We start from the raw sequence: 14,751 nt of genomic DNA on the forward strand, positions 1-14,751 counted from the left end.
ACACAGCCATAAAGCATGCTTGTAAAAAGTAGCAGTATGCTTGCCGGTGCAGTATATTGTTTCAATAAAGAACATGCTACGCATTGAATGTTGCACATTTATTTCAATACTAACTGGCATGATTTAAATTACATGACAACATTTACGCCAAATTTGAGACGCTTTTTTAAATAAATGAAATAATTAAGGTAAACGATGAATGCATCCAAGCCTCTAGGTGTCAGTGTAAGTTCAAGATGACATTAACAGAAAAATTACTGAGTGTACTTTTAATGTTAACACAAGGTTATGAGTTCAGTGAATTGTATGTGAGTTGTAGAAAACACACAACAGGCACATTAACAAGAAGAACAGACAGATAGAACATTACGTACCAAACATAACAATACGAGGACTGAGAGGGTAGTTAGACGGATCAGGCACTCCTGAAGAGAGATAGACAGAGACACCGAACACACACAGACAGACAGTATCAGCCAGCAAACCAATCAGCCGTTTGGCCATCTCACAGATGCAGAGCAACACTCCAAAGATGCCATATCATTTTTTGCTCCAACAATGTTCTACACCATAAAAGGGAAACAGAGGGCAGTTGTATTGACACTCAGGAGGAAGAGTGTTGGTCTGTTGATAGCATGTCACTGCTAAGTTATTCATTATCTCTCTGTATTTCTAAATATAAGCAGCAATTAAACTAATCTTTCACAATGCAGCATAAACCGTAGTTCTTAAAGGAATTTTCTACCCAAAAATGAAAATTCTGTCATCATTTAATTCCAACCCGAATGATTTTCTTCAGTGGAACACCAAAGGAGGAATTTTGAATAATGTTCAAGCTACTCTTTTCAAAACAATGAAATAAGTGAATGGTGACCATGATTTGTTGAGTTCCATTACAGTGGCCGCCATCTTGATTTATGTCATTCATCGTTTTTCTACTTTTGCACCTTCAAACTTTGCCTGATTTGCACACAAAATGGCTCAAAATAAACTCCAGACCGAGCCGCACAGAATGAATGATACAGAATTTTGATATTTGACTTTGTTGAAAAATTATGCAAACACAGTTAACGAGGTGGCTGTGAAAAAGGATTTGAGGCTATAGCTTGGCAACACTGTGTCCAACGAAACTTGGTATGCCTCATAAGCACCATGGTCTGAGGGCACATGCTGAGTTTTAAAACAGTGCCACCTATGGGTCAAGAAATGTGATAAATTGTTTTTTTGCCCGTAACTTTTGAACCGTGTGTCCTAAAATCATGTTGGTGTCTGTGGATTCCTTAGGTTATGCAGATTTCAACGATACCAGTTTCTCCCATATCGACCATACTGCCTCTCCACCATATTGACATTTAGAACAAAATTATATATCTTTTAAATACATTGTCGGATTTCAAAGAAAATTGGTATGTATCACCGACATCATGTTCTGATGATACTTGAGCAGTTTGGAGACAGCCCCACCTATAGTTCAAAAGATAACCAACACTTGTATGCTAACTCTAACTTCAGGAAGTCTCTTTGCCACTTACTAGGCATGTCAACTGAGTGGCTCAGTGTGTTAAAGTGCTGTTTTAAAGTTTGAATGGTTGTGGGATCAATTTTCAGGTGGACTGATGTTAGAGTTTATGTTATATTGTACTGGAGATCTTTGTATTTTTTACTGAATTGTTGTAGGGCTTATCAAAGATCATTTCTGTTTGCAGGTATACTTCTTGTTCTTCTTTGTCTTAGTGTTGTTCTTCTGATATATATATATATATATATATATATATATATATATATATATATATATATATATATATATATAGGAGTGATATCTTTTGAAAGGATTGAGAGGTTTGGAGACAGCATCACATGTAGTTCAAAAGTACATGGTCTGTTTATCATGGTTATCATGCTACATGCTATGATAGCTTAGCATGCTAATCGATTAGCATGCTAACTGTTGGGTTTTCTATCGTATAAGGCTATTTTATCACAATGCTATCCGTAGGGCAACATTAGCTTAGCATGCTAATCGGTTCGCATGCTAACCGACATATTTGCAAGGCTATTTGATCATAATGCTATCCGTAGGCAACATTAGTTTAACATGCTAATCAGCTAGCATGCTAATCAGTTAAATACATCATGACCAGTCTGTTCTTTCTTTCTGCTGTATTTGATATCAGCCATTTTGGGTCTCCACCATTTTGAATACTTTTTTTTATTCAAAACTTGCTGACTCTCAGCTTGGTATGTCTCTTCAGCAACTATAAAACCTGTGGCAATGTGGTCCAGTGGTATGATGCACCATACCTGTGTGCTGTGGTGATTGAAAGGTTGTTGGTTAGAGACCAGCTTGGGATGACTAGAAAAGCTTTATAATACTAGAGTATTTGCAAAACACATTATAACCAGTGTGTTCTTTCTTTCTGCTGTATTTGATATCAGTCATATCGGCTCTCCACCATTTTGAATACTTTTTTTTTTTTTTTATTCAAAACCTGCTGACTCTCAGTTTGGTTTGTCTCTTTAGCACCTGTGAAACTTTTTTGTATCTCTAACTTTTTTGGTGACTTGTCAAAGTGTAGAGTTGCTTTGTAAGTCATATTCATGCAATGTGTTGTGCTTACTATGGTGTAATGCTTGCCATATCAGAGATTTTGAATTCTGTTTACTGAATGGTTGCTGGGCTTTTACCAAGCAAATTTTTATTTTCCCCTTTATTAAAAAGTTACATGAATATAAAGTTGATCATGGTAACAGCTGTGCTCAGCTGCAGTTCCACTAAGTTCGGTATGTCCCTTTGTTGAAAGGCAACTCTGTGCAGTGTAGTGGATATCACACTGAATTCAAGAACAGAAAGTTGTGGGTTCAAATTTGTCCTGGGGTGACACTCTGTGCTTACTTTGTTAGATTTTTGTGTTGTGCAGTGGTTGCTGTGCTTGGCCCTGTAATGGCTGCTTGCAGTTATTTTATTATTATTATTCCGCTGTTGAAGTCTATGGCTGCCCATAGAACCACACATAGGAAAGTTTAAATTTAGCACACTGATAGAGGACAATCTCACATGTAAGTGACCCAAATTTGGGGTCTCTAACTCAAACCCTCTAGCGTCACGAACTGTTCAGATATGCACTTGTGTTTATTCTCATAACCTTTGGGCCATAAGGCCTAGAATCAAAATTCCTTGGCTCATGCTGAAGGCGCGGTCACACATACCTTTGCATGGCGAAATTCCGTGGGCGAAGATGACATGGGCGGATGCAGAGCGCATGTGAAATCAGCAGAAAAATAACTGTCAAGCAACCTCTTTTTAATGCTGCACTTAGTACTCTAGCAGAGTTAAGTTAAAAAGAAACTCAACGCTCAAATGATATCCTTGTCCATTGTGTATTCAGTGTAGTTGTGTACGAAGCACCGCCCACTAAGAGGTCACTGCCAAACTAAGCAGCTTACTATTGGTCAATGCGGCGAAAGTTCATCACAAACTTCACTTGCAATCCATGCGACATCCGCGAGAGGAAATTCTTCGCCACCAGAAATACATTGCGCGAAATTCGCAATCACGCAGATTCCCATTGAGATGGTTGTGTTTCGGCCACGGAATTTCGCAGTGCAAATGTATGTGTGACCGTGCCTTGAGTCGAATTCATACCATGACTTTCCACCATTGTTAATTTTCTAAGAAACCTACTTTTTCGAACACCTCCTAGGTCGTATGTCCGATTTGCACGAAATTTGGCGTGCATTATCTAGGGACACTGGGGACAAAAAGTTATCAAAAGCTTTTTGATAGACCAAACTGTTTACAAATAGCACTTCAACTAATACAACGGCAAGCACACCAAAATGGACACAATGCTGTAACTTCGCAAGGCTTTGGCGTATTGAAACAAAACTTGGTATATGTAATAGGCATCATGACTTGAGTTTACCTGCACAGTATCTGCACAGTGACACCTAGCTGTCAAGAAAAATGAAAAATGGCTATTTTTGCTTATAACTTCTAAATATTTTGGCCTAAAATCGTGAGACTGGTCTCTATAGATTACTTGAGGCATAACGGGTCGAATGATTTTCCTATGTTGGCCATTTTGGGTGTTGGCCATTTTTAATTTTGTTGTAAAATGCTGTATTATATAAACGCATTGGCGTAGGGTTACGAAGCTTGGTATGCATCATCAGCATTATGCCCTGAGGGTACTTATAAAGTTTAGGGTCAGCGCCACCTTGTGGCCAAAAATTATAACAAAATGTTTATAAATGCTTGTAACGTGATTTGACCTGTTGTCCTATGACTGCTCTCTAAAGATTCCTTGGGTCATGCTGAGTACGGTGATACCCAATTTTCCATGGTCAGCCATACTTCCTGTCTGCCATATTGAATTTAATAGAAAAACTACTTTTTCAAACTCCTCCTAGACCAAGGTTTCTCAACCACTGGGTCATTGTCTGCTGGGTCGCAAGATCTTTTCTGTTGTGAGTACAAATTATCAATTAGAAGGATAGAACAGTACAATTGCAATGTTTTGGGCAACAGTGACCTCTATTGTCGAATCGTGTTAATATCTCCAGGTTTACATAAATGACCGTAAGGGGTTGCATTTCTCTGACGTTAATTATTAGCTGTCCAGTCACAATAATTAATCAATGCTATGAAATGTTATTTTTGGACAAGGTCTCTTTACATAGTGTTGCATGCACTAGATCCATGCATTACTCTGCTAGTCTGACTGCAATCCAATCTCTGGACATCATCATTTCAGAGTGGCAATTTCAATTTTAGCAATTCTTCCTGTTTTTTTTTTATGCTGCTTTTCTAAAAGTCATAATCAGTGATGTCCAGTGACACTACCGTACATGCCAAATGTTGGTGTGCTTGGCCCCCTAATTGCTGCTTGCAGATATGTTTTAAATTGTGTCTGTTCCTCACTAAAAGCAGTTGTGTGGTTTCATAAGGCTTGGAATATAACACATACAGCCCAGTGTACTAGTTTTACAATACTTTTTTTGTGTTATATTTGGGGTTTGACAGAGATGGCAGGCATCACCATTCACTTTCATTATACTAAAAAGAGCAGCATGAACATTCTGTTAAATATTTCCTTTTGTGTTCAGCAGAAGAAACAAATTCATGCAGGTTTATAATGACATGAAGGTGAGTAAACGATGACATAATTTCTTTTTTTTTTTTTAGAAGAACTATTCCTTTAAAGTTATGTGAACTGGTTAGCTCTCCAATGTAAATAATCAATTAATGTACATATTGGATATAAAAAATGATTGCATTTCTAAGCACTAAGAATTCTAAAAGAATACGAGTCTGATGTTGGCAGATGTCTCTGCCAACACTGAGGTGTGTGAAATTTGGATTCCTTCCTTTAGTTTAGGGTGGGATGATTTATATACATTTCTCAGAGATGACTCAACTAATGTGTTTGTGTTATTAAAGTGTGTTTGAAAGAACAACGCATATTAGCAGATCATCCTGTATGAAGTTAGTCTTAGTTCATTTTTAGAAGTTATTTTGTCATCCAGTTTAAAAGCGATTTATGCTGTATAATCTAAACAGATTCTTAGAGACACTCTGGAATACACACACACACACACACACACACACACATACACACACAGAGTGGCCTGCTCATATAAGGAGCTGAAATTCTCCTCGCTGGGAATTCTAACCATATTTAGAGCTGTATGTCTGTTTGGCTTGGCTTAATTCTGCCACAAAGCAAACCACTCTACATTCATGCGGTATGAGCTGACAAATCACCTCCAAAAACACGACAAACATACACGAGAGAGGAAGAGGAATTTGATTTACCATAAATCAATCAGTAATGTTGATTCAATATAACAAATCATGATTGATGGGAATTTTTCAAATCTCTAAAATTATCTTGTGTCAATTAACTGTAAGCACCATTACAAAAATATATATCATGGTACAATGATGGTAATACCATGGTACTGAATGTTTACCATATTCATAAACCATCATAGTATTTATATGGTACTCCAGTGTAGTATAAAAAAGAACAATCTTACATGAAACATGTTGTCATACACACATTTTATAGTATTCCATTTATAGATCGATAGACAGACAGATTTTCTGGTCCATGGTGGAAGAACACTTCATTTGCTGCAATGCTCTGATTTACTCAATATATGATCAGATTCCAATTTTTATGTCTTTATTTCTTTTTGTGACGTTTTCTAAAACTGATGTGGTGCTGTGTGGCAAAAATAAAATCTGTTTTGATACTATTGAACTTGGTTTAGAGAAATACTATGTCTAATCAGTTGAGAAAAAAGGTATTTCACCCATCAGGGAATAAATAGTCTTCACTATAAAATATTATTTTGCCTTTTAGTTATCATAACTTAAAATGTAGAGTTAGAATAACTACCCTTGATTGATCTTGTTGAGAACTCAATTATCCAAGTTTTTGCGGGCTGAACTTGTGATAAATTATTGAACTTATTCACCAAATTATTGAAAACGATTCAGCTGAAATCAAAAATATACAGCAAGTCAAGAGAACTACGCTCATCATGCTCACGTATTCGTATTCCCAGCATGCACTGCTGCATGAATAAATTATGCAAATTGCTGTGTTTAGGTCTTTTCTTTATTCTGTTTGCACCTTTTAATTATGCTGTTGTTTGTTGTTTTTGTTGTCACCTTCAGTTATTTGTCATACAGCAAATTTGCAATATTTCAAAGCTCATCTTTTTACTCAATAATGTGTTGATTATTGTCAACATCATTGTGATTTGCATGTAAAGTGTTGAGGCTTCTATATTCTACTTGCAATTTGCAAAGAAATTCAGTTCATGCTGACAGGATGATATCCACCACCATTAACCTTCTCTGGTTCAGTTGAGTGCATCGCCAGCATCATCGAGTAAATCCAAGACTGTACAGTGAAATACTTCCTTTGCAACAGGAACAATCTTCAAAGAAATTGATAGAATGCCTGATGAAGGTCTTTGACCGAAATGCTGTAAGATATTACAGATTTAAAAGCTATATGACAGTGTGCAGTCTTTTTCTTTTCTCTTCCCCAGTGGTATTGTTTACGCACCTGCCCACGATGTGTTCATTTATGGAAAGAACACAACACATTCGGATGTCTTACACACGATTTACACATGGTCGGGAGCAGGTGTACATTTTGTTTGTACCGACTAACGTTTTGAAAATACAAAAACTTTTTTCGAACAATTTACACAAAAATTAGTTCTGCTCGTGTTTCATGAATGAGGCCCATTTATCTCATTTAACAAGTTATATTGATTTAAGTCAACTTCAAGTTTTTCATCTTAAGTTGAAACAACTTACAATTTTAAGGCAGCACGAACGCATACTTTTTCAAGTTAAAACAATTAGCAATCGGGATCTACTTCGAATAGCGTATAATATGCTTGCAGAACCTCTGTCATTTTGATTAATTTAATCTGTGAGGAAACTGGTTGATACACCATAAGGACAGTTTAACTGCATTGTAAAACAACTGTATTAGGCCTAACTATGTAAATTTGGCTCTACTCTTACAAAGAGTACTATGGTACCACCATGTTTTTTTTTTACATGTCAAAAAAGAAGGTAGATGTCCACACACTAAAATTAAAGCTCCAAACTGTTATTCCAACAAAGCAATGTTTCAACCAGTTAGGTCTTCATCAGGCACATTGACCTAAATGGTCAAAACGTTTCTTTGTTGTAATAAAAGTTTGGAGATTTAATTTCAGTGTGCGGACATCTATCTTCTTTTTGACATTCGTTAAAAATTTTTGTCCTGCACCCAGGGCTGTAGCTAGTGGGGTGAAAGCTGGCAACGATTCTAGGGGCCCAAAGGTCCAGGGGGCCGCACAACAAATTCTAAACTGAATTTTTTTGGAATACCCAATTCCCAATGTGCTCTAAATCCTCGTGGTGGCGCAGTGGCTCGCCTCAATCCGGGTAGCGGAGGAGGAATCTCAGTTGCCTCCGCGTCTGAGATCGTCAGCCCACACATCTTATCACGTGGCTTGTTGAGTGCGTTACCACGGAGACGTAGCGCATGTGGAGGCTTCACGCTATTCTCCACGGCATCCACGCACAACTCACCACGCACCCCACTGAGAGCGAGAACCACATTATAGTGACCACAAGGAGGTTACCCCATGTGACTCTACCCTCCCTAGCAACTGGGCCAATTTGGTTGTTTAAGAGACCTGGCTGGAGTCACTCAGCACGCCCTGGATTCAAACTCACGGCTCCAGGGGTGGTAGGCCCCCCTAAACTGTATTTTTTTTTTTTTTTATAGGAAAGGTGCCCAAAGCAAGATACAGTCAGGGGGCCAGATTACCTTGCTACGGCCCTGCCTGCACCTGAGCCCAACTTGGGTTTTAGATGTGCACAACTATTTGACAATTTTCTCTACTTTTATTTTTTTTTACTTTTACCATGTACCATGGTATTCTTGGAAGTGCCTTGGAGAAAATACATAAATACCATCTGATACTATCACTGTTACCATGGTATATGTCCAGAACACACAGTAGTACCGTGATACAAGTACAAAAACATGTCATGGTACATTGTCCTAAAACCATGTTTGTTTATTTTTTATTAGTGTATAGTTATATCCAAATTTGCAAATATCCTTTGTGGTTTGTATCTAAGAGAAATTAATGTTACTAAAAATGAATAATAAAATGCACCATCCTTGCAGGCAGATTTATCTTAGTAAAATTCACATGGTAGCCATTTTACAGTTAGGTTTGTCCACAAACTGCTTTCTTTATCCACCTCAAACGTTACCAGATGTGTTCTGAGACAAGAATAGGTTGTCCACTCTGAAGACAATGTTTTCTACTTTATTAACCTTTAAACGTAAGGGACTGCCCTCAACCATCTCCAAAAGACATTATTTATCAACCTAGGCATACATTTGGTAGAATTCAGGACAGATGTGTATGTGTATATTTATAAAATCTTAAGAACAATGGTTTTAAATAGCACCGCAGTTATAGCACGAGCCTATTTCAGAACCAGAAACCTCTCTGTATAAAAGACTTCTTTAGGTAGATATGGGTCTGTTTGGCTCATTAAAACTAGTAATATCCAACATTTAAGGAGCCCCTCGTATTTAAAGTGTAGCTACACTCCAAAAAATGTGCTTCAATGGTTCTGTGCTTGAGCAGAGAACCCTCTTCTTATCAAGAACCATTTCACACAGTACAGGGTTCTTGATCTGACTGTGGTTCTTTTGAGAATAGAAAAGTTCTTGATGTTGTATTATAGGTTCTTAGATCAGTGTATTATTTTAAGGGTTCTTTATAACGCAAGTACATAGATGTTCTTCTAAAGAACTAGAGAATGAAAAGTTCTCGAGGTTCGTCAGTGACATCACTGTAAAAGCCTTTATGGTTCTGACTGAAATCTTTCATTTTAAGAGTGTAGAACAAAATGGATCCGTTTCTTTCTAAGCGTTCACCATGAAAGTTAATTTAGTATAACTATATTGTTATATGAATACAGTTTTAAAAGAAGTTCAACGTCAATGAAACTTGGCGCCACTCCATTTTCACAAGCTCTCCACCCTTTCCTTATTCTTCATTTCCATTGCTTTTCACTGATGGAGTAGTGAAAGAAAAATCTATAAAAACGCGTCATGAAGAATAATAAAAGACATACCTAAGTCATCCATCAGTAAGTAGTCAAAATCGTATTCCTGATGAAAGGAGAAAATAGTTTATATGGTCGAATTATGATTTATATATTCTTCTCCTTGGACGCAAACTACTTCTGAAGGCGGAAATTACCCTCGGTCGTGCCAAATATGTTTCCAGGCTGAGAGTTTTCCCTCAGACTGTCCCGTTTCCCTTTATTCCAGTGGATGTAACGGGCCTGAAGAGGCGGGTCGAGTGAAGGGCGTTCACACAGGACGCTTTCTTGCGTTCAAAAACCACTAGACGGAGTGCGACGCAATCGAACTGGACCTCGAGACGCGCTTTTTAAGTTCAGCTGTTGTCGAGGATTTGTTCAACCAAAAAAATGACAATTACCATCATTTACTCACACTCCAAAAAAGTCAATTAGATTGAGGGTGAGGAAACGTTGATTGAATTGTCATCTTTGGGTGAACTATTCCTTTGACAAGCCATGCCAAAACCGCAACGCTCATGGGGTTTTCTTTCCTATTTCTATGAGTGTGACGCGTACGGAACGTCTGTCTGACGCATTTGTATGGAGACCCATAAAACAGTGCAGAAAGACGCAATTACGCGTCCTGGTGAACGCCCCTGACATTCCCAGACCATATTTGGGATCGAAAATTGCGGATTCGTGGCGCCCGCGTTTGTTCATGATGAAGCATTGAGTCATTCAGATAGATGTTACATGTAGGCTATACGAAAAATGCGTGCTTAGAGCTGCATTTTTCACTATGGTCCTAATAAAGTGCCAGACCCATCCACCTCAAGGTTCGACGTGTTGTGCATTCTGAGCACTGGCGTAGAAACTACCTGAAAACTGGTGGGTAGGGGGTGTAGACACATTTTAAATCTCATCAGCCTCTCTTCACAATAGGTCAGTTTTAGATTTTTTAAAGATTATGTTTTATGTTTTTAAGAATATGTGATATAATTTGAAAGAAAGCATATCAACTGAACTAAAAACTTTCTAGCAAGTCAGTCCACTCGGCGCCATCTTTGGAACGCTCTCGGGCAGCTGTTTTTCTACATAAACAAGCGGCATACATGAGCAGCTTCTACCTACTTAAATGGGGAAAGACCGAAATCTCGAAAACAGTGGGTCAAGATTATGATCAAATAACATATTTTAAATCAGCAGTAAAATCTGACAACACAGATATGAGAAATTGGGCTTCTTTACCTCAGATTACACTAAAAAATGCAATTTTCTCAGGTTGTATAGCTAATGCGCATGCACGTTCTCGAGTTGACTGACAGGCGATGTCCGTATCTAAAAGGTGATTGGCTCTTTTACCTGTAAGGCGGGGCTTTCTTTCTTCATTGTTGGATGTTCCAATTTCTCCCATTAATTTTAATATATGTGGCTCGTCTCTACTAAGGGGCCGTTTACACAACAACATTTTCAACTAAAAACAGAAAAATTTGTATGCGTTTTGGCTGTTCATTTACACGACAACGGCGTTTTGGGGCCGGAAAACGCAAACTTTTGAAAACGGGTTTCAAAGTGCAAGTTTTTGAAAACAATGCCGTTATCGTCTCCATGTAAACATACAAAAACGCGAATTTGTGAAAACGATGACATCATGCGCACGCATATTACGTGTTCAGTCTATAGGCATGCGCGAGACATTAAAAAATACAATGGCAGACTACAGGACTGTGTTTGTGCTGCTCAAGATTTTGAGTTTATTGACACACTTCTCCACCAGCATGTTGATTTACTGCATCACTACTACGACCAGCGATCGCCATCTTCATTGTTTGTATTCACTGCTCTGGAGAAGAATGCTTATGTGCGCAGGCATATAGTGTTTCTTTACAAAGTGACATCGCCAACTACTGGCCTGGCTTGCATAATACAGTGCTTTTAGTTGTTTTCGGGGATCGTTTTGACAACGTTGTCATCTGTATCTGAAACTTTTCAAAAACACAAAGGAAAAACGTTTCCGTTTTTAGTACATCGTTGGCATGTAAACGTACCCTCAATTGTCTCTGATTGAACTTTTAAGAAACATCAGCATATTTTATGATAGAACTCATAATATTATACTTATAATAATTAAAACTTAAATGTAGAAACTATGTATGAATGAAAATGAAAGAATTAAAAGAACAGTTTCATGTCTATCTTTGTATTTTTCATCTGGTTGAGGTTGATAAGAGTTTTAGAAAGTAATTAGTAATAAGTAATGCAATTACTTTTGAGACAGAGTAATTAGTACAGTAATCTAATTACACAGTAGATGTAATTAGCATTAGTAATGAATTACTTTTTTTTTTTTTTTTTTTAAGAGTAACTTACCCAACACTGCATATAATCCAGTGACTGCTGTCAAATGTTTCAAACATTGGTCCAGTCAGCCAGAACCAAAGAATCAAGGCCAAATAAATAAATAATTCCTTAATGTCCATGTCAAATATGATCTTACCTGAACAATTTCAGAAGTTTGTGTCACCTCTCTGTCTACACTGTTGACTTGGACACTGACCTTTTTTTTTTCTTCTAAAATAGATATGCCACAGACATCACCTTTACCATTATTCTAAATTTAATATAGTAACCAAACAAAAACATGGAAAAGTCAAACAACAATATATTGCTCAGAAGTATATTATGACATTAGATTATTGTTGCCACACACATATGACTCTATGAAAGAAACCCAGAATGACTGTCACCTTCAGTTTTTTGGCTGGTGGTTGTACATGTGACTAACAATAAAGCTGTCAGAGATTTAAAACTAGCTCAATGTTACCAAAATGTAAAATGTTTTCATCTGTTTAACAACATTAACTTACTATAGTCAAAGGCTACATTCACACCGTAGCCGAATGTGGCCCAAAACTGATTTTCTGCTCAAATCTGATTTTTTTGTTTTTTGGAAGGCTGTTCACACTGCATTTTAAATGTAGTCCATATCAGACACCGGTCTGAACAGCCAACGCTGGTGAACTGACACGCATGCGTATACCACTCCATGAGCATGCGTATAACAAACCCATGTTCATTATTTTAATATGTATAATGAATTAACGTATTAAAATTGTTATTAGCAGTTATTATTTTTTAACCCCAATAGGACATTTAATGACTATCTAATGAAATATCAGCAGGTGATTGAAGACTAGATGGACAAAGTAATTTTAAATAAAGGCATTTGCAGTCGTATTGTGGAATTTAATTACTACTGATGCGAGACCTCATAAAATCGAAAAACAGTAGGAAAAATGGCAATATGTAAGCTTTCTTATCTGCAATTATTTCAGATTAGCCTACCATTGCTTGCATTCGCATTTTGATACTGTTTGTGAAATAGAAACTACCTTTTCTGCACGAATGACATGAGAAAAGAGTCGTGTAACATAGGCTAAATCTACCTCTGCATGTTTTTTACCATGTGAAATTCAAACGAACCACTGAATCCAACAGTTGAAGCCTATACATTTCTTTCTTTTCTTAAAAAGGAACTAAATGCATTAACTAGAAAAGATATGATTCAAAATTAAAGGTTTTAAACCATAACAGGCATATCATACGGTAATTTAAGCACACAAGCGAGGAATGTTCAGTAAGATTGATGTAAAAAAAAAATCACATTAAATTTGACCTGGCTGTTCAGACTGAAGACACATCGGAACAAATCAGATACGTATCCGATTTATTTCCACATATGAAAGTGGCCCAGATCGGATTTGAAAATGTCAGATTCAAAGCGCTTTTGGCTGTTCACACGGTCATCCAATTAACAGGTCTGTCACATGTGACTGAAGATATCGGACTTGGGCCACATTCAGCTACAGTGTGAACGTAGCCAAAGATGACTTCTCTGTTTGCTCACGTAGATTGTAGCACAGTGTCTGTGGCTTCTGGCAGCCTGTTGGGCTCATTAATATTAATCATGTTGTCTGCATTCACTCAAACTGATTTTCTGAATCAAAACGTGGACTGTGAGTGCTAGCCAATGGGATTTCTGCTTTTAAGTTAGTTCTGCCCACTGCCAAAGCAACCAGCTGGCAGAGGTTTCTGCTGGGTCTTAAAGGCTTCATTTTAGGCGACTGCCTGCAATTTTCCCCCTTGCACTACAATCAAGGACGAATTTAGTTATTTTTAAAAGTGAGTGGGACATGTCCTCCTCAGTTATAATGGTTCCTACCCTCCTGATTCTGAGATGCTATTCTTCTCACCACAATTGTACAGAGCGGTTATCTGAGTTACCATAGAATTTTTCAGCTCAAACCAATCTGGCCATTCTCCGTTGACCTCTCTCATCATCAAGGCGTTTCCATCCGCAAAACTGCTGCTCACTGGATGAGTTTTGATTTTGGCACCATTCGGAGTAAATTCTAGAGACTGTTGTGCGTGAAAATCCCAGGAGATCACCAGCCCATCAGGCACCAACAATCATGCCACAGTCGAAATTACTGAGATTCATTTTTTTCCTCATTCTAATGGTTGATGTAACATTAACTGAAGCTCCTGACCCTTATCTGCATGATTTTATACATTACACTGCTGTCACACGATTGGTTGATTATATAATCACATGAATAAGTGTACAAGTGTTCCTAATAAAGTGTTCGGTGAGTGTATATATAAATGTATACTGGTAATATAATATGTAGTAATAATAATAATAATAATATACACTGATCAGCCACAACATTAAAACCACCTGCCTAATATCGTATAGGTCCCCCTCGTGCCGCCACAACAGCTCTGACCTGTCGAGGCATGGACTCCACAAGACCCCTGAAGGTGTCCTGTGGTATCTGGCACCAAGATGTTAGCAGTAGATCCTTCAAGTCCAGTAAGTTGCGAGGTGGGGCATCCGTGGATCGGACTTTTTGGTCCAGCACATCCCATAGATGCTCAATCGGATCTGAGGAATTTGGAGGCCAAGTCAACACCTTGAACTCTTTGTCATGTTCCTCAAACCATTCCTGAACAATTTTTCAGTGTGGCAGGGCACATTATCCTGCTGAAAGAGGCCACTGCCATCAGGGAATAGTGTTGCCATGAAGGGGTGTACGTGGTCTGCAACAATAGTTTTT

The 14,751-nt window shown here is 37.8% G+C and overlaps 1 protein-coding gene across 2 annotated transcripts in view; it reads right to left on the reverse strand.

The window, feature by feature from the left end:
- The window catches only part of LOC127423002 (transforming growth factor beta-1-induced transcript 1 protein-like), a 34,634-nt gene extending 24,731 nt beyond the window's left edge, over positions 1-9,903 (reverse strand). The window contains exons 1-2 of one of the 2 annotated variants that reach the window (XM_051666966.1): positions 9,680-9,903; positions 375-425 (exon numbers count right to left, since the gene is read on the reverse strand). In XM_051666966.1, the coding sequence (XP_051522926.1) occupies positions 375-425; positions 9,680-9,692 (64 nt within the window). In that variant the 5' untranslated portion in view covers positions 9,693-9,903. The remainder of the gene's footprint in view (positions 1-374; positions 426-9,679) is intronic. The other variant, XM_051666967.1, reaches the window with a different exon arrangement.
- Positions 9,904-14,751: the final 4,848 nt, after the last annotated feature.

This window comes from Myxocyprinus asiaticus, chromosome 32, assembly GCF_019703515.2.
Source record: "Myxocyprinus asiaticus isolate MX2 ecotype Aquarium Trade chromosome 32, UBuf_Myxa_2, whole genome shotgun sequence".
Lineage (NCBI taxonomy): Eukaryota > Metazoa > Chordata > Actinopteri > Cypriniformes > Catostomidae > Myxocyprinus > Myxocyprinus asiaticus.